This window comes from Nilaparvata lugens, chromosome 2 (assembly GCF_014356525.2).
Source record: "Nilaparvata lugens isolate BPH chromosome 2, ASM1435652v1, whole genome shotgun sequence".
NCBI lineage: Eukaryota > Metazoa > Arthropoda > Insecta > Hemiptera > Delphacidae > Nilaparvata > Nilaparvata lugens.
The window spans coordinates 93509834-93530312 of NC_052505.1; the positions used below are offsets into that span (position 1 = coordinate 93509834).

At 32.3% G+C, this 20479-nt stretch overlaps 1 protein-coding gene across 1 annotated transcript; it reads left to right on the forward strand.

The window, feature by feature from the left end:
• Positions 1-665: 665 nt before the first annotated feature.
• LOC111048974 (5-phosphohydroxy-L-lysine phospho-lyase) lies at positions 666-20271 on the forward strand. Its single transcript, XM_039422132.1, is given in 12 exon segments — positions 666-843; positions 845-873; positions 3634-3752; positions 6093-6327; positions 8036-8129; positions 9620-9828; positions 11246-11373; positions 12746-12843; positions 14013-14102; positions 14104-14261; positions 17477-17738; positions 19781-20271. Coding segments are annotated over 12 exon segments (1482 nt in total). The 5' UTR covers positions 666-810; the 3' UTR covers positions 19808-20271.
• Positions 20272-20479: the final 208 nt, after the last annotated feature.

Below are 20479 nucleotides of genomic sequence, written 5' to 3' on the forward strand. Positions count from 1 at the left end.
ATAAAGATAGGAGAATAGCGATGCCGATTCTCTGCATTAATTTATTTTATTTCTACACTGTCAAAAACATAATTGGATACTGTCATTATAACTTGGACCTCACTTTACCAGTGTCAAACACAGCTTCACGAGAAAGAATTACAGGAACTATTCGGCTTGAGATAACAGTAAAAGATGCGACATAAACGCCCTATACCATGGGATATCTACTTATGCTATGTTACTCTATGCCAGAATATTGTTAAAAATATCGCGAGTTTTTAAGAAGTTACAAACATGTTACAACACCTATGGTTCTATCTTCAGTACAACAATTTCAAGTTTTGAATTGTCACACTGAAGGTGACACCATGCAGGTGTTGAAGCATGCTTGTAACTTTTTAATAAATTCGTGATATTTTCAGACAATATTCAAGTGTTACCTATGTAAGGTAGATATTAAGCTAGATACCTTTTAATAGCAGATAACTTAGCCTACCAATCGATTTGGAACCGTATTCACACGAGTTGTAAATGGTTGATAACATTTTATTGGAGCTATGAAGTGAGCAGTTCTCAATGCCGAAACGAGTGTTATGATAATGTTACAAGTTTCGCCAGCGATAATGGCCGGCAACAATAATTGTTCTTGTCTGCTTCTGCGCAAAGCTGCCAGTTAAATAATAAGATTAGGCGTGTAGCTGGTCAGTCAACAGTTGACAAGAGAGAGAGAGTGAGTAAATCGACTCCGCTCCAGCAGCAGGCTTTTGGAAGATTTGCAGTTGACCAGATTTGCTCGTTGCTGGATCACTTTTGTTATCCAGCACCGCCATGGAGTCTCTGGAACAGCTGCCCAAGAGTGAAAACTATCGAGCTTCGAAAAAAACACATTGGGTAAGAAATTATTATTTCTATCAATAACGCAAATTGGGTGAGAATTGATCGTATTTCTATTTTCGTTTTTGACATTTTCTGTACCTACGATATATCTTTGAAGTGTAATATTTATTTTGTCTAAGTTTATTTATCTTTTGTAACTCGTTTTTTCTGTAACTGGGCACCTGCCGAAAAAACCTTTGGGTTTGGCAGGACCCTCAATTGTTTGTATTGTGATTAGAAATTTTGATTTGATTTGAAATAATTAAATTTATTTGTTGATCAAAATTATTGTCTTCTCAACTCAATATGATTGGAATTATTAGGCTTTCAAGTGTTTTTCCCGCTTCCTAACAACATTACTAAATAATTTAATAGTTTATCAACTATTCAATTTAAGCCATTATTGATTATGATTATTTGTAATCGAAACTTCCCACACACAAGCTCTGCTTTCGTGGGGCTTACACATTCCCATTTTTTTTTTGCAAAAACTTTAATTTATTAAAATGTTAATATAAGTAGATAATATGTATTATACATATGTATATATAACCTATTGAAATTGTCTCATCTATTTTCATCTTGTTTTTGTATTGGTTAATGTCTATTTTCAACTCATAAATGAATGTAAGACAGCAATAAAGAATAAATAAATAGAAATAAATATACATTATTGGAAATTGTTATCACTTCTCAAGTAGTATTCTTGGACCAGAAATGTGAACTGCGTGACAGGTCTACACAACCTTTAGGACTTTATTAGGTACCATTAGAATTTGACAGAGGAATAGTATAAGCTAAACTTCGTTTTCCTTTTCAGATTATGATATCTATTATTATAGATCATTGTAATAATTGTATTGATAAATTTATACGATAATGATCCTGATATGTTAGCTTATAAAATGAATGGTACCATAGACAAAAGATAGCGTAGTGTCTAAGTATCAGTTGTCTCTGATGGTACGGAATCAATATTGATTAATACTCATGTCCCAATTTATTTTCATCCCAGTAGACATTTTGATTGTACCTTTATTCTGTAGAAGATAATTTTGTATGATCCCAGTTTTTAAATGAAATGTTTCAAATTTGCTAAAAAATTCAAAAAGTTATGTTCTACTCCATCTCTTCTTGATATTTTATTTTTCAATAATGTAGCATAGAGTGAAAAATAATCTTAAATGCCATTCCTAATCTGTACCATATCATACGAATAGTTTGTTCCATATACAATCAAAAGTACCCTTTATCTATGTATTTTTATTAAAACTTTGTACAATATGGTACATGATAAAAAAGAATTATTAAGAGTAAAAGTAGCTTAATTGTAATTCCATGAAAAGAATACCTTATCAAGTAGCAAATATAATTATTGAACAATTGAGCAATACAGTTTACGGTGTAGTAACAAACTCATTTGTATATCATGTCATCAAGAGTCGTCAAATTTTGTTAATGATAAAAGATAAACTTGGAATTTGATCAATTTAATTCGATAATTTATTCTCTACTCAATAATATGGTTTGACATTAAGCTCTCTCCAATAAATTACTCGTATCCAGTTTTTTTTTTTAAATAAAATATTCAATATCGAATCGTTATCAAATTTAATTGGATTCAACTGGACCTCTTATTCAATTGAAAATTTGGAATACGTTCAAAAACTATAGCACATCCAGTTATTGCGAAAAATCCGATTGAAGTAAAAGGTTTTTATAGTAGACGATGATATGGTATCTTACCGGTACTCATGTTTGATATATTCCTATTTTGTGGAAAGATTCACTCCATTAAAATTTGAAACATATTCACTTTCATACACTAGTACAACAAAATTACAATTGATAAATTGAAGAAATACCTACAAATGCGAGCCTGAGCTCAGATATATCATGATAAAATCAATTACAATACATGGAGAATCAACATACTAAATCCTGAGATAATAACATCCACATATAGTACCGTATGTAATAATTGTTTCATTAAAATAGCAAACAATCAAAACGCATTAGAAGGGTAAGAAGAATTAATTTTAATAAAACATAATCTGAGCTTAGATTATCTGTAAAAACCATTCAGATTTGAATACAAACTCAATTATTATAACAAATGAATAATGCGTTGTTGGATAAAATGAGCAGATCACAACATAAATCAGTTTCTCAAACAAAATACGGTACCGTATACTCTGTAATGTATGGATTTTTGTAGTAATATCGAAGACAAAAAGGTGATGAACCATTTTTTGTAATGCTAGCTCTTGTATACGGTCTCTTTTTGTTTTTCTCATTATTTTACTACTTATTTAACATCCTCTTGATTAATATCATTCAAATATTCATTTCCACAAGTCTACTTGCTAGTTTCTTTCAATAAAATGACTTGTACCTGACTGATTCTTTATCTATTTTTTCAAGACATTGAAAAAAGGCTACCTTTACCTACAATTAATACTATAAGAATCCTTTGTTGATGTTGTTTAGTTTCAATGTCATATTTGAATATTCTAAAAAATAATAGGCCTACTATGTAGCTTAGAATTTGGACAGGTTTTTATTGGAATCGATTTGATTTGATTGGTTGAATAAATTATTCATACATCAACCATGTTTTAGATTGTATGATCTGGAAAAGAGATCACCTATATAGGATTAGTCTGCATTAACATTTTTTCAAGGTTTATTGTATATAGGCTACTATTTGACCAAGCAGGATAATGAATTGGAAATTCCATTTGTTTATTAGTATTTCTTATTTAACATTTTCAGGGAATCCTGTTCGTTATTCTACAAACAAGAACCGTTGAAAATTGTTCGAGCGAAGGGTCAATACATGTATGATGAGAATGGAGAAAAATATCTGGACTGCATAAATAACGTTGCACATAGTGAGTTCAAATAACTTTGATAAATGATTCATATTATTCATATATATCATATATATTATATATTATTCATAATTATATTCATAGGCCTATTCATTATAATCTGCATGATATATTTGTTATTTTAATCAGATACAGTAAGTTATTCAAAAGCATAAAGTATAATACAGTATATAGCAGTCTCAAACTAAATTTATGTAAAAGAATTGTAATTTAGGCAGGCTACCAACTTGAAAAGTTTCTCGCTATTCCACAATATGTATAAACTATGTGCAACACTCTCATATTCGACAAAGTTGAAGACCCACAATAGGTATATAAAAACACGTGATAATTTTAATTTTTATTAGTGTTAAATAGCCCAATCAATGTGCAAACAGAAGATCGACATAAAAACTCTTCAATAACTTTGGCACCCAACCAACAGATACCGGTAGCATTTATCAGCTCACACTACATGGTATAGTATTCATTATATTTCAATATTATATCCATTATAAGGTAGGAATTCCATTATTATGAAGATTTGGAAAAAATTTCTACATTATTGGATTATTATTTTTCAGTATTGAATACGAAAATTGTTTCATTTGTATATAGTGTGCTTTTTCTATCTTTCATCTGAATAATTATCAAAATTTGTCATTATTTTATTGATAAATTTGAAATGGATATACAGAGTTCAAATAATAATAATAGTCAATGTTGCTTTTATTTATCTATAACTTTCAAAAATTTCAGTCATCGAAAAACGTCTTTTCGATTTAGTTTATTTGTAAGAGCATTCTGTGGCAGTGGTGCCCCCCCCCCCCATGATCAATGACTGTCACGCACTAATAATATGCTTGTGAAACTAAATTTCTAATGGATTATTGCTGCGGTAGGACTCTAGAGAGAAATATTTTCATATAAAATATGACAAGAATTCTGTTCAAGACCTAGCTTCAGCACCTATCACCTCAGCTCAATTAAACTAGGCTTATATTGAGAATAGAATAAAACATGAAATTTATTTTTATTTTATATCCAAGATATCCTTCAAAACCGGTATTATCGATAAGATAGACTATGAAAACAAAACAAAAACAGGGCAATTAATATTTTATAACAACAAGACAATAACACTAGGTCTATTCTCGAGTTAATATACCATTTATTTTCTTGTTGAATACATTAATCATAGATTATGAAAGAATTTCGGTAAAAATTATAATTCCATTTCCTGTTTAGATAATCATCAAAAATTGGAAGCCTGTGTATTATTAGGGTACCGTATCCAAGTCTATTAGTTTTTTTCCAGTTCTGAATTCTCCTTTTAGTTATGGAGCCGACCCTATGCCTCTACTATAAATGAACTCAACTAACTTCTGAGAGTTAAAACAGAGAGAGTGAGAGAGAAGTCATCAAAGACATAATATATTATCAAAATGAGGACCTTTAACAAATTACACCTAAAAAACAGGAAATTGTACCATTTTTAGGAAATTATACCTTCCCTATATCGTATGTTTTTAAGCGAAAATAGATGTAACATTTTAAATAGGGGTTTGGTTTAAACAATTGCATTGGGGGTTTACAGTGTTTAAAAAATACTAATTATTCTCGAAATAATGGTAAATAATAGTAGAAGCCTACTATATTAGTAATTCTATGTTTGAATGGAGTATAACATTTTTTACCATGGAAATAAAAAATATCTGTCAGTTATTTTTTTTTACATTACGGTAGGTACTTTATCATTCAGGCATTAGTGAGATCTTCTTTCTGTAAGTCCACGCGTAATTTTAAAATTAAAAAATCCTGTAATTTTAGCTTGAATCTGTAGATCATAAACTCCATTGAAATGCATTGAATGTATGGAATGTTCAGTGTAGGTCTATTCCAAAAATATTCGAAAATAAGCTTAGTTGCTTTATTGATAACTCATTAATTTTAATAGGGCTACGGTCTTTGAAAGTTCATTTAGGCTACATATCGAATTATCATAGTACCGTAGGTATATCTATAAAATAAAACTACAGTAGTAGATACGGTACCGTATCTAGTATAATATAGCCTCTAATAGTAATATTGGTAATTCTATGTAATTGTCCTTCCCCATTGATAGGGAAATACCTGTTCAAGGTGTATAAATTTGGACAATAATAACGATTTTCCAAGGTTTTATTACGAAATGAAAAAAGTGTCCACACTAGCCCCAGTCTCCCCTACCTTCCCCATTTTCATCAAAATCATGTGAAGAGTGAATCTTAAAATAGAGTAGGCTATAGGCCTACGTTATTGAGTAGAATCTTTGAATGGATAAATTCCTCATAATTTCTCAACAAAACTTGTTTTTAACAGTCGGTCACTGTCATCCCGAAATGGTGAGAGCAGCAAGTGAACAGATCGCTCTATTGAACACAAACAGCCGATTTCTGCACGATAATTTGGTGATTTGTGCCAAAAAACTGTCCAAGATGTTCCCAGATCCACTGTCGGTTTGCTTCTTCGTGAACTCCGGATCTGAGGCCAACGATCTAGCGCTGCGATTGGCTAGAACGCACACGAAGCACCAGGACGTCGTCACACTGGACCAGTGAGTACAGTACCTTCATCTACATTTTGAAATCTTTAGATGTATTTGCAAACCCCTTGAAATGAATGTCCACTTTATATGCTAGTTGGTAGTTTTAGCTTGGAGTTTGATATTTATTTATACAAAAAATTAGTAGCCTACTCTATATTGACTTAAAATGCAACTAGGTAGGTACCGTAGGTATAGTTTGAGTTGGATATTTATTTATTTATTTACTGTACCTATCCTATTTATCCATACAGAAAATGGGTAGGCCTACTCCTTGTAGTATGGAGTAGGCTATGTAGTATGTAAAATGGAGGCCTACTCCACAAAAGTACCCTCCATACGAGTAGTAAATAGGTATACTTCATTTTATATTGACTTGATGTACCACATGGAATAAACAAAGGCATCAAACTTTGAGTGTAGACACAGAGAAGACGAAAGAAATTCCTTCTACTTTGTGGTGTAGACCTACTTAAAGCATTTTCTCTAAAATTAAATTTTCTGTAACAGCCACATGATCTTCTAATAAAATTTATTGATTCCCTACTAAGTTGAATCTGATTGAATCTCATTTAATGAGAGTTTGAAACACTTCTTATTATCTGTAGCCTATGACAGTAATAAGTTATTCCTACATAAGTTGAGAAACATATTCATGATAAGAAATGGAGGGAAATTATTCTATAAATGTTCATGAAGTATTACAGTGATAGTATATCCACAATACCTTTATGATGCCTACTATGAATAATGAGATAGAATTGTGTGAGTTGAGAACAATACTCTCAATAAAGAAATCAATAGATGAGATAAAATAAATGTATCATTTGAGATGCAGAGGCTTAAGAAATACCATATATGACTGCAACGAAATATCTAAAACCTGCTACGGTTTTGAATTATAATTACAGTTTTCCAAAAAGTCTTCAAAAAATGTTACCTATAGGCTACGAAACTACCACACGATATTGAATACGTCACCAGGCTGCTACTACTTGTGTAGTGTGAGATAATGCATAGGTCTGTTATAATGAGAAAGGACATTTTTATAATTATTAGGACTACACATAGGCTACTATGATTAGTATTGTAAAATTTTATGCAGAAGAAAACAGTAGGCCAACCTTGTATAGCCTAATGTTGTAATTTTTTACTAGTTCCATTATTAATGTCATTTTCAAGTGTCCCTATCCAAATTATTGTACAAATTATCAGGATGCATTCAAAGATTTCAAACTCTGTCCTAATTGATAACTTTGCTCTAAAATTGCTCTAAAGGACTGTTTTTCAATCAAAGGGGTGTGTGTGATCAGTTTGTATGAATTTTTGTAAGTTGGCTATGCATTTGAATATTAAAAACTGTCAATCTCAATTATAAATGTGTTCCTAAATTAATTGATAACTTTGCTCTAAAATTGAGAGAACTGTTTTTCGATCAAATGGTATAATAACTGTGTGTGATCAGTTTTAGTAGGTATGTAATATTTATAAGTTTAGCTATGCATTTGAATATTAAAAACTTTGTCAATCTCAATGTTAAATTGTTCCTAAATTATGAGCGGATTGTTTTCCAATTGAAGGGATAAGTCTGTGATTAGTTTGTATGAATATTTAGGTTAGGTTAGGTTAGGTTAGATTAGGTATTTAAGTTAGCTAGTTGGGTGGTGTGAGTGGTAGGAGAGACAAAGACAGGAGAAACACCTGTCCTTGTTTGTTGCAGCGCGTACCACGGCCACCTGACCTCTCTGATCAGCATTTCACCCTACAAGTTCAACAGTGGCAAAGGGCTGCCGAAGCCAGATTGGGTGCACGTGGTGAGTTATAATTATCAACTACAGCCTAGCGAATGCCATTAATAACGCATCAATCATCTTTCCGAATTACAGAGACTACATATTAGAGTGTAGCCTACATATAGTCACTGTACTCCCTGAGATCGATCCATCTAACTTTTCTACTTTATATACCGGTACCTACCTTGCTCCCTGACATCCCACTAGCTAGCGCTCTCTCTCTCTCTCTCTCTCTCTCTCTCTCTAGTCAATCGCGCTCATGTTGTTGCTTTCAAAGTAGAAATTAAACTCATGCTGCTTTCAAAATAAGGTAATTATTAATTTGAAAGGTCTAAAAGACTCTAAGCTTATAAATGTCCCCATACAGTCCAATGATATATTGTAAGCTGTGATGAATGATGAATAATACGGTTCCGTATATGAATATTATTAGAAAGATAATAATAATTCCGTCAGCATTGAAATTACTTTTGTTGAATTTATATCCCCTATCTACAGATGGAAATTACTGAGATTTTGAAATTATTCAAATGCTAATGAATGAATTATTATTATTAAACGAAAATCCCGGCAATTAAATGCTGTGAATCACCCCGGAGACTTCTGCTACTGAAAATATTGACAACAGGGTAAACAGCTAGATGGAAATTCGATGAGCGCTACTATTCAAAAATAATTTGTCAGCCCGGGAATCGAACCCAGTACCTCCTAATTGCCGGTCAGGAATGCTTACCCTTACACCAAAATGACAATCTCTGGATAGCAGGGCCCATTTTATACGAAGCCATAGTAGCCAGCCAGTCCACAGATGGACACCAGTCTACAGATGGCCAGTCTACACCCGAAGTCTTCGGGGTGAATTAGGTACAGCATTTAATTTTGGATTTTAGTTTCAATTATTTCTCAGAAACATAATAATTATATAACTCTTTCCTAATAATTTATATGATGAATACGGAATAAATTAACTACATGCACATTAATAACGTGAACTTGTGTAGTTCGTTTCATGAAATCATGATAAGTGAAGATTGTAATAAGTTGATAGATGATTAGGTACTAAAACATTAATTATCACCATACCTACATGCTATCTCTATTAATATTTTTCATCATCATGCAGTTTCTCTATAATAACATCATACCTATATTATTTTTCAATTCCCCCCTCCCCTTTCAAATTGAAAACAACATTTTAATTTGTTTAGGTCTACTGTTTTTAACAAATTTTTCAAGAATCCAAAAGTGTGTTTGCTTAGGAGCTTTGTTTAGAAAATGTGTTATGGGAGATATTTTTCCAACCATCTCTATTAACTAAATATAATGTAATTGAAGATCAGTTTTTCACACAACTAGAATCTGACATATATATTATATACATTGGATTTGAAAAATTAACTAGTAAGAACATCAAGCTAGAATTTATTCAAAAATGAATCACATAAAATTGATAAAAGTGAATCCTATGAATGAGCAATAATCAACACCGTCATTTTTGTTCCGTTTTTCAGGCACCCTGTCCGGACACATATAGAGGAAAATTCAGAGATTCTGATTATCCAGGAAGCGATCTTGGGAAAAAATATGCTGAAGAGGTGAAATTATTGATAAAAAGCGCGAGAGATAAGGACAGAAATATTTCGGCATTTATTGCTGAGAGCCTGATCAGCTGTGGAGGACAAATAATACCTCCAGCAAACTACCTCAGGAATGTATACAAGTAAGATTTATACTTCAGTATTTTACAACAAATATTATATCAAAAGATGATGGATTACAGCATTCAAGCTTCAATTCACTTACATTCATCGATCAACAAAATGTTTTTAGTTGTTCTCATCAATTATTATTAGGCCTATCATTGATAAGAATAGCCTAATATCAATTGCCGCATACCAAATCACTCATATTAAAAGGCTTGAAATTGAACAAAAATACATCACAACTGTAATTTATTTCGAATACGATAATATGAACTTTTCCTTGTAGAAGTTCATACTATACTTAATAGAATGAGATGAAAATTCACAAGTAGGCCTACCCTTTTGAAAAGTTACATTCCCATTTGAAAGTGAATATTGGTGCATGTTGTGATGGATAAATAAAACATTTCAAGAAGGGAACCCACTTGTAAATTTTTATCTCATTCTATAATTTCATGAGATATACAGGCGTGTCTAATAAGTCACTCCCTATTTTTATACAGCTATAATTTCTATGGACCAATTTTGTTAGAACTTCATTTGTTAGATAGAGCACTCCTTGAGGTTGTGTTTAACACCATTTCTCATTTTGTTTCAGTTTAAAAATACCCCCTTTCTTGACTGTGGAAGAAAGAGCCAAAATAGCAGCTTGTTATGAGGTCTGGGGATCTGGGGTGCGAGTACAAAGGTGGAGGAGGGCTGAACGAGGGAACCATGCAACACTGGATGCAAAAACACTGAGATATTTCTTAAGAATCGTTGCAACAGAGTAATGTGGAAGACCACTTTCACGAGATCCTTGACGCATTAATTTCTTAGGGCTCCTCATGAACATTTCACGAACTCTGTCAACATTCTCTGCTGTCCTTGACGTTGATGGTCTTCCTGATCGTCTTGCATCTGCAACACTCCCTGTTGTTAGTAATTTGGAATGGCAATATTCAACAGTTTTTGCATCCAGTGTTGCATGGATCCCTCGTTCAGCCCTCCACCACCTTTGTACTCGCACCACAGATCCCCAGACCTCATAGCAAGCTCGTTCTTCCACAGTCAAAAGGGGGGGCGCATTTTTACACTGAAACAAATGAGAAATGGTGTTAAACACAACCTCAAGGAGTGCTCTATCTAAAAAATGAAGTTCTAACAAAATTGGTTCATAGATGAAGAAATTATAGCTGTATAAAAATAGGGAGTGACTTATCAGACACCCTGTATACTATATTTGATCTAATAGAATTTATAAGGACGGAAAAATATCATACGAACAAACATCTATGTGTGTGTAGCTAGCCTTATACTATTGCACAATAGTGTGTATGTGCTGCATCGATATGTTTTGCAAAGAATTACACATTATGATTTATGATCTGTTTGTGATTTCTTATTAGCTGAATATTACAGACATAGACTAATATTGATTGTTCTATTTGACAGATATGTGAGAGAGGCTGGAGGAGTTTGCATAGCAGATGAGGTGCAGTGTGGCTTCGGTAGAGTGGGCAAGCATTGGTGGGCTTTTCAGTTGCAAGGTGATGACGTCATTCCTGACATCGTCACAGTCGGTAATCCATACTTCCAATCCAACCTTATTAATTATTGATTAATAATATAAAGATATAAGAGAATCGTAACCGTTGTTTTAGCTAAATAAAACTCATTTATGGTGAACCTAAAATATTAAAGTTACTTCATTTCCGGAAAAATTCTAAAACAGTGATCTTCTGCATCTACATATGCTCATATGGATCAAGACAGATATCTAACTATCGTATCTATCTAAAGAAAAAAATGCTGAGCTTTTCAGATTTTTGTCGCTGCTTATCAACTAGAGATAATTCTTGATAATTCTTCAATGTTGTTTTCCATCACAAACTGCTCAAGTTATTATTAAATCACTTTTTTGCTATTAAAAAGAACGACTACCAGTAAATTTTTTTCAATAAATGAAATGTCGTTCTTTTTAATAGAAAAAATAATAAGGCATTGCCATGTATAGAGTGACATAGAAGAAGATCTACGAAACGACAATGCTTGAAGTCATAATAGTTTTTTATTTATTTATTCATTCATTGTCACATTACATCAAGTTTTTGAGTTTCACTCATATGACTGGTGACATGGGGTGCCGGTGTTAGTATTACTAAATCAGAATTATTATATTATTACTAAACAGTATTGTCAAGTGTAAATAATAAAGTTATTATATAGGTCTACTTCTGTACTATTTGAAACAACAGTTGCCGTAATTCATTTGATAAGACACACTTCTTTGCACACAAGTTGCGACTCTTTCTCCTTTCATGTCAATAATCGTGGAAACACTTATTTTTCTTTGTTGAAGTTCTGACACTGTGTTACTAGTAAATATTTACTAGTAACACAGTGTCAGAACTTCAACAAAGTTATTATATAGTGTTTCGTCATGGAAAGCAACTTCAACTTATTTTTCACTTCAGAAATATGATACAAATTAATAAGTTGTAAAGTACCGGTATAAGAATTCCTTCCATTCTTTAGATGCATCTTAATATTTTCCAGAAAATTATTTCACGCCAATAATCGTAGAAATCACCTCTTTTTCACTTCAAAAATATGATGCAAGTTACAAATTAACAAGTTTGAAAGTAGAAATGTAATTGGAACTGCATATGAATTCCCTTCTTTCTTTAGATGCAACTTAATAATTCTCAGAAAATGATTTCATAACAATCAATAATCGTGGAAAACACTTCCTTTTCTACTTCAAAAATATGATGCAAATTACAAATTAATAAGCTTGAAAGTAGAAATGTCATTGACATGAAAATAATGCCAAAGAGACTTGATTATGAAGTTGAATTTTTGGAGTTAGCTATAAATATTTATTACTATTATAATAACGATTTATCATCATTTTCAAGCATTTGCCGTTAAACAAAATCTTGTTTTGCACAGGTAAACCAATGGGAAACGGACATCCTGTTGCAGCAGTGATTACAACACCAGCCATAGCCAAAAGCTTCAAAGAGACTGGAATCGAATATTTCAATACAGTAAGATTTATTCAAGATATCATTAGAACAAGAATTTTAAATTTCACGTTTTTAAAAATGAATTTAATTTTGGAATATTATTTACTTCATTTCCCATTTTCTTTACTAGACCTCAAACGATTTTGGAAGTATAATATGTTATGAATGGCGTAGGCCTATCACTAATAAAGAATTACCGTAACAATACCAAAATGACGACTTGCAGACATAAAGAATTATTACCATGTAAAAGATCACCGAATTTTAGAGAACTAAAAAACACTGTATAAACCTCTTAACAAATAATAATTTATCCGTTGTTGGTTATCCATCTTGTTTTCACTGGAACTATTACTATTGTATTCTTATATAACTTTGAAGTGGAAAAACACTCACATTCTTTGGTGTGTCGACGTGTTTCGTGCTGGTGTTGCACATTCTCAAGCCAAACAGAAACTAAAGTACGGTATTTAAGGTTATGAGGGTGAGTATTTGGTCAGGGTGGGGGTGAAGGGGAGTTTTGGCGGTTGATGGAGGAGGATTTAAATGAGTTTGTCGGAGAGGGTGTGAGAGGAAAAGTTGACTTGGTCATTTAGAATATTGTTTGGCTGTTGTTTGGTGTACTTGTATATTTCAAACTGTTCCAGTACATCTAATTTTCTGTTTTTGTCGGAAAAGTGGAGTATTTCAAGGTGATTGTTTATGTAGGTACTCCACTATTCCCACAAAAAAAGAAAATTAGATATACTGGAACAGTTTGAAATATACAAGTACACCAAACAACAGACAAACAATATTCTCAATGACCAAATCAACTTTTCCTCCCACACCCTGTTCGACAAACTCATTTTAATCCTCCTCCATCAACCGCCAAAACTCCACTCCACCCCCACCCTGACCAAATACTCACCCTCATAACCTTAAATACTTTAGTTTCTGTTTGACTTGAGAATGTGCAACACCAGCACGAAACGCGTCGCCACACCAAAGAATATGAGTGTTTTTTCACTTTAAAGTTATATAAGAATACAATAGAAATAATTTATTATTTTTGTGTTGACAGTACGCTGGAGATCTTGTTTCTTGTTTCGAACTAATCAACAACCTCACATGATTGAGCCTAGTAATTTCTATAATTAGTGAATTAGGTATTGAATTCAAATAATGATTAATGAATTTTGTGTTGACAGTACGGAGGAAATCCTGTTTCGTGTGCAATTGCCAATGCAGTTATATCGGTGATCGAGAACGAACGTCTCAGAGAGAACGCAACAAGGGTTTGGCAATTATATTCTGAATTCGGTGCAGAAACTCAGAAGCAAGCATGCTTTGATTGGCGATGTGCGCGGAGTGGGTCTCTTTGTCGGCATCGAATTGGTCCACGACAGAGATGGAAAGCGCAAGCCAGCAGTAAGAGAAGCCAGTTTAGTATTAAAACGGTGAGTTAAGTTATACCATAATTTAATTTCATTTATAGTTAATGTATATAAAAATGTTATATTTGTTTGCTTTTTAAATGTGAATTGTGTTTAAAAAAAAGTTTTATTAATTTTAAACTTTATAAAAATATAGAAACTCAGGAAGTGAAAGTGCACATTTTTAGTAAGAAAACATGAAGAACCCAATATATAACATAATAAACTTGATTGTTAATAGGAAATAACATTGGGTAATACGGCGAGACAGAATATCCAAAAGGATCTCTCCGCCAATAAAAGCCATATGAATAAATAAATAAAATAAGGTAGCCCATACCATAGAGTAAATATACTGTTTGATCAGTTGTCTCTGGTTATAAGTTTATTATCAATGATGATGGTTTATTACTATTAAATTTTATAAAACTTTATAAAGTAAAAAAGCACTCACATTCTTTGATGTGGCCACATCAAAGAATGTGAGTGCTTTTTCACTTTAAAGTTTTATGAAATTTAATAGTAATAATAATAGTGGAAACAAGATGGATAACCAACAACAGATGATGGTTTCCTAATACTATCCAAACAGCGATGAATTAACACACTATTTTACTATCGTACAATAATAAAGTTTAATCAATAATTTATTTGCTATTCGCTCATTTATTCACAAAGGCAACTTTCTAGAAGTAGGTATTTGCCTACGTGATGATAGAGGGGATGAATGATAATACTAACGTTTTCATTTATGATGATTTCATGAATGGAGAGAAGAGATTAAGTTATAAGAGTATGTGTCATATTTTCAAAGATTTTCAGCATCTCGTTGTTTGAAGCAACAAAATAGTATTACCTATACAAATTGCCAACAAACTTATAGCAAGCATTTTTCCATAGATATTAATGATGGGGTTTACTAAAATTTTCAAAGAAGAAAAGCTGCAGTAGGCTCACGTTATACTCTCGTGAATTTAGCTACTTCTTTCAAAACAACCTTGGTCTTGAAAACACAGTTTTATTTTGTCACATTCACATTATTTTATCCTATACTATTAAACGAGCAATTTCTGTTTATATGTTCAGATGTTTATATGTTTAGAAGTTTATATATCTGTATGTGACCGGATCTCGAAAACGGCTCTAACGATTCTCACGAAATTCAGAACATAGTAGGTTTATAATATAAAGATTCGATTGCACTAGGTCTCATTCCTGGGAAAACTCGCTGAAGGACATTGAAAGGATAATTATTACCTATGCATCCTTAGAAAAACAGCTAATGATAATTATTTCGTCGTCTGTTGATGATGAAAGTGAGTGAGCGAGTTCATAATTTTCACTGATTCAAAATTATGACTCAGCTGCTGTTGAACTTTTGTAATCATTCAATCAGGTAGTTAGTGTCGGTTTGCAAAAACGCCGGGTTATTTTTAATCCTGATTAATTCCAGTATATCCATCTTTTTGAAATGGTCTTCTCTGATTTGGTTCACGTGAAATTAATCAGGATTGAAATTTAACCGGCTTTTGTGCAACCGGCCTTTGTGAGGGAAATTTTTGCATTCCTCTGGGAATTAATCTCAGTTTACTGTGATTAGATAGAACATTTCTGTATGAACTATAAATGTTATTATAATTTCTTCATCGTAATAAATTTTTTATGCTTTTATAATCCAGAGCGAAGCTCGGTCCCCGATATTCAGACATTAATACAGGACTGCAGTTTCGTGTTGAAACCAACACATATTCAGCTGTTTCAACGCTAAACTGCAGTCCTGTAATAATGTCTAATAGTAAATGTGGATGTGACTAAATTATGGAAAAATCCACAATATCATTTTTCATTCAACAAATTTCATCAACCTTGTGATGATCTAATAAATGTTTCAACGGAATTCAAATCACTAAGTATCTCTCATTGATATCGTTAATTTATTGTCCAAAGATAGCAACTACATAAAACTCAAGTGGAACGGAATAAACTTGTATTAGGCTACAGTTTTACACTCAAAATTTGATTTTTAATACAGTACATTAAAATTTTTGGACTTTTTGAGTTTCAGTGAAAATGATTATTGTGTTGTACATATTGAATAAAACGACTCAAGCACTGGAAGTTATCACAACCACAAATTTATCAAAATAATACCGTACTTTTTTAAGGTTGTTTCTATTGTCATCAACTTCTAGTGATCTAAAAAATCATCATCGGTTCAAAATTCATGCAGACAGAAGTCTGCTATTCAGTTTAAAGTGAAAAATACACTATAGTACGTGAGAAATTCAAAATGTAGAACATTTTTTATTAGAATAGAATAGATTCTATTGATCAACAAATATATAACATATACATGGATCTCATCACGTCGGTCAGGTACAAAGGAAAATGATGGACATTTACATAGATGAAGTATCTCAGATACAATATATGAAACAATGTCAGATAACATAAAACATCAGATAACATGAAACAGCATAAGATAACATGATAGAACTTTGCCATATCAAGACTAGTTTACAATTTATTAATTATGTGGTCACAAATTCGCTGTCAAGTTTGTACAATATAGATTCTATATAATCAAGATTCTATTGATCAACAAATATATAAAGGTGCGTACAGATCTACGCGCCGCGAACATGAGCATTCACTTTTAATCAGCTGATGCCAAGCTTTTTGTATCTGTATATTACCGTTTCTGTAAAAATACAGATATAGTTAGCTGATTAAAAGTGAATTGCTCATGTTGGCGGCGCGTATATCTGTACGCACCTTAACATAAACATGGATGTACATTTACATAGATGAAGGTGTATGTATTCCTCTAGTTAGAACACCCTAGTATTTCACTTCACTTTTTTCTTGAACTTATCTTTTGGAAGGTTTCTGATTACAGTTTATTGAACAGTACGAACTGTTCGACTGAGTCATTGTCAATATTGTAGAACCGTTCCATAATTGAATAAAAACACAAATATGTTGTCAAATTCTACACTGTTTTATTCGGTACACGACCATGGTTTCGTGACCACACCGGTCACATTTTCAAGTTGACTGTCAACCGAATAAAACTGTGTAGAATTTGACAACATATTTGTGTTTTTATTCAAGTACGAACTGTTACTGATGAACATAGATAGGCAAAAAACATAACAATTAAAAGGCCTATACTTCTCTTTTGTTGTTCAATTCACATAAAAATGCGAGTTTTCAGCCAATAATCTCCCTTTTTCCAGGATGAAAGAAGAACAAATCCTACTCAGTAGTGATGGACCTGACGCTAATGTGATCAAGCTGAAGCCTCCTATGGTATTTACAACGGAAAATGCCGACCATTTCGTAAGAGTATTCGATGACGTCATGACAGAAATTGGCAATGGACTATTGGCCAATGACAGGACGTATTCACCTGAGAGACGGAAAATCAGTGAAGAGGAAGGTGGGAATCACCTCCAACACAAGAGAACCAGAACTGATAAAATTGATCCATCGAAAAATGTAAGGACTCTCTCTCTCTCTCTCAATCATTTTACAAAATTGATGAACAAATTGATAGGGACAAATCAGTGGATAGCGAGACAATTCATAAATTTAGGAATTTAGTTTGTAGGCGTTATGTTACCGTACCGGTATGTATTGCATATTCTATTATGATAAGAAAGTTTGCTAAAACGATTGATTTTACGTCAGATTATCAAGTATAGATCAACTAGGAGCTATAAAAATCAGAAAAAAAGATTATCAAGTATGATCTATAAAATTACGGTGCGGTATACATGAAAATATAAATCTGAGTACCTTTTCAATTATTTTGACACATGTTTCGGCTGCTAATGCCATTTTCAGGTGAAAATGAAAATTGAAAATTGACTTGGAAATGGCATTACAGTAGTAGCCAAAACATGTCGTATCAAAATAATCCAAAAGGGTACTTAGATTTATATTGTCATTAATATTAGAGGTAGCCCTAAAGAAAATAGACAATAATACGGAACGGTTTTATGCAATCGGGCTTTCTACCACGTACAAAGATGAAACTTATGCTCCAGATTAGAGTTGAGATTATTTACAAAATAACATATTCTCTATGAATGGATCCTGAGATCATAGGCTATTTACCTTTGGCAATTTTATTCATCTCACAAACACCTTTGAAACAATTTAGAGCTGATTAAACCTCTCCGGTAATAGAATAAACTCTTTTTTTTGAAGTTGAGAAGTTGATATTGTGGTAATTATTCATATTCAATAAAAAGACTAAGAGATTGTCAAAAACCACAAATTTATTGATAGTTAGAGAGACCGGTTTTAGAGATTGACAATGCTGTAACAACCGAAGCCGGTCTTTCTAACTATCAATAAATCTGTGGTTTTAGTCAATTTCTTAGTCTTTTTATTCAATAACAATAAACTCTTCGTCATTGGTAGTGTGGCAATAGTTTTTTGTGCATCTAGGATCTTGATAGCAACCAGCGACAAACGAATATTATCCTATGAAGTATTCTGTTCTCACTGATAACATCGTTCCCAAAGTGGATTGTTTCTCTCGGCTACGCGATTAAGCGACAATTTTGCTGAGGGAGAAAATGTAACCGTACTACTTTATAAATATTTATTTATTTATTGTATAAAACACTATAATCTAATACAATTATGACATTGGAGGAAAAACTAGACTGAGCCTGTACTATTTCTCTCCAAATTTTTTTATAAAATGTTAATGTTGTCCAAAAATTAAAGTTATGTAATCACACACTGCTTCGTCACTTTATTTTCGGTCCAGGAATAATGAATTGAATTTTTTTAATTTTGAAGGTTGATTTAATTTCCTCCAGCTTCGCCGATATCTATATTAATATGATACCTACATATCATTTAAACTATCATGATCCTCTGCTTTACTAAGATCAAAGATTGCTTCAACATAAACAATAATAATGTTAATTATTGTACTTCCCAGGTAGTGTCACATAATCAGATTTCATTTTGATAACATCGAGTTTAACCGGATTTATCACATCAATAAAATAGGTTACTTCTAGTCCCATGAGAAGAGAAGTTAATACGGTACACTACTTCTAAATATTGTGCACCTTAGGGCCGTTTGCACAGTCAAAGTTTAAACTGAATTTAATCAGCTGGTGGCTTAAACTCAAAATGAACCAAATTATAACAAACGAGACTGACTTGATACGGATTTAATCCAGTTTAAAATGAAATTTAGTTTAAACTGTCACTGTGCAAACTGCCCTTAGAGTAAAATATGACTTTTGATAGTATGTGGAGGAAAATAGTTTATCTATCGTAGTTAGGTCACTCGACTATTCTTGGTTTCGATTCATGAAGTACACAGTTTTCCCTTCTATTTCAATAATATTTTTTCTATTATACTGCATTATGATAGACTTTTCATTCAAAGTCTACACATGGATAAATTAAGTTATATAAAGTTGGAATATGCTGAACTTACTGTTCTAGTTTAAGTGTACCGTACGTTCATAAGTTTATCACATCACTAATCAAGACCATTTTATTTCCAGGAGGATAAGATAATCATAAAGACTTGAGTAGCTGAATCTACTCCATTCTACTTCCACAAATTAACCTGATGAATAACATAATAGGACCTACTGGAAATAACTGCTTTTCATATACCCATATTAGGTATGCTTTTCACCTTTGCAGGTATAAGAAGCATTGCTATACATAAAAGGATAGTTATGTATAGTAATTTTATTTTTGTACATATTTGATTTTTCGTTACATATTTTTAATATTAATAGGAAAACATTATAAGTATTTTTTTGTTTATTATATTTACTTTATTTGATTCTGTTTTATTTTTTTATTGCCATGATGAGAGGCCTAGTGCATCTGTGTAGAATTTTTCAATAGTGTTACTGTACTCCTTATAGGTCTGTACATAACTGTTTGATAATATACTTCAATTGTCTGTTGAAATAATCTGAAGGCCTAGAGAATTTGAGAACAATAATTTATGCTTTGTTAATAAACTATTTAAGAAATCTAAGTGTTTTCTTTTCTCATTGGTTTGGTCCCAAGCCAGAGAGTGCCCACCATTTTGAAGAACCAGAGTGCCCACAAAGGGGGGGAGAGGGTTTGGGGGGACGCAGAAATTTTTGGTTCCAAAACAATTCCTGAGGAAAGGTGTCCATAAAAAGACGGAAATTTTGAACATGAGATGACGACCCTATATGAGAGATCTGGAGCAAAATTTT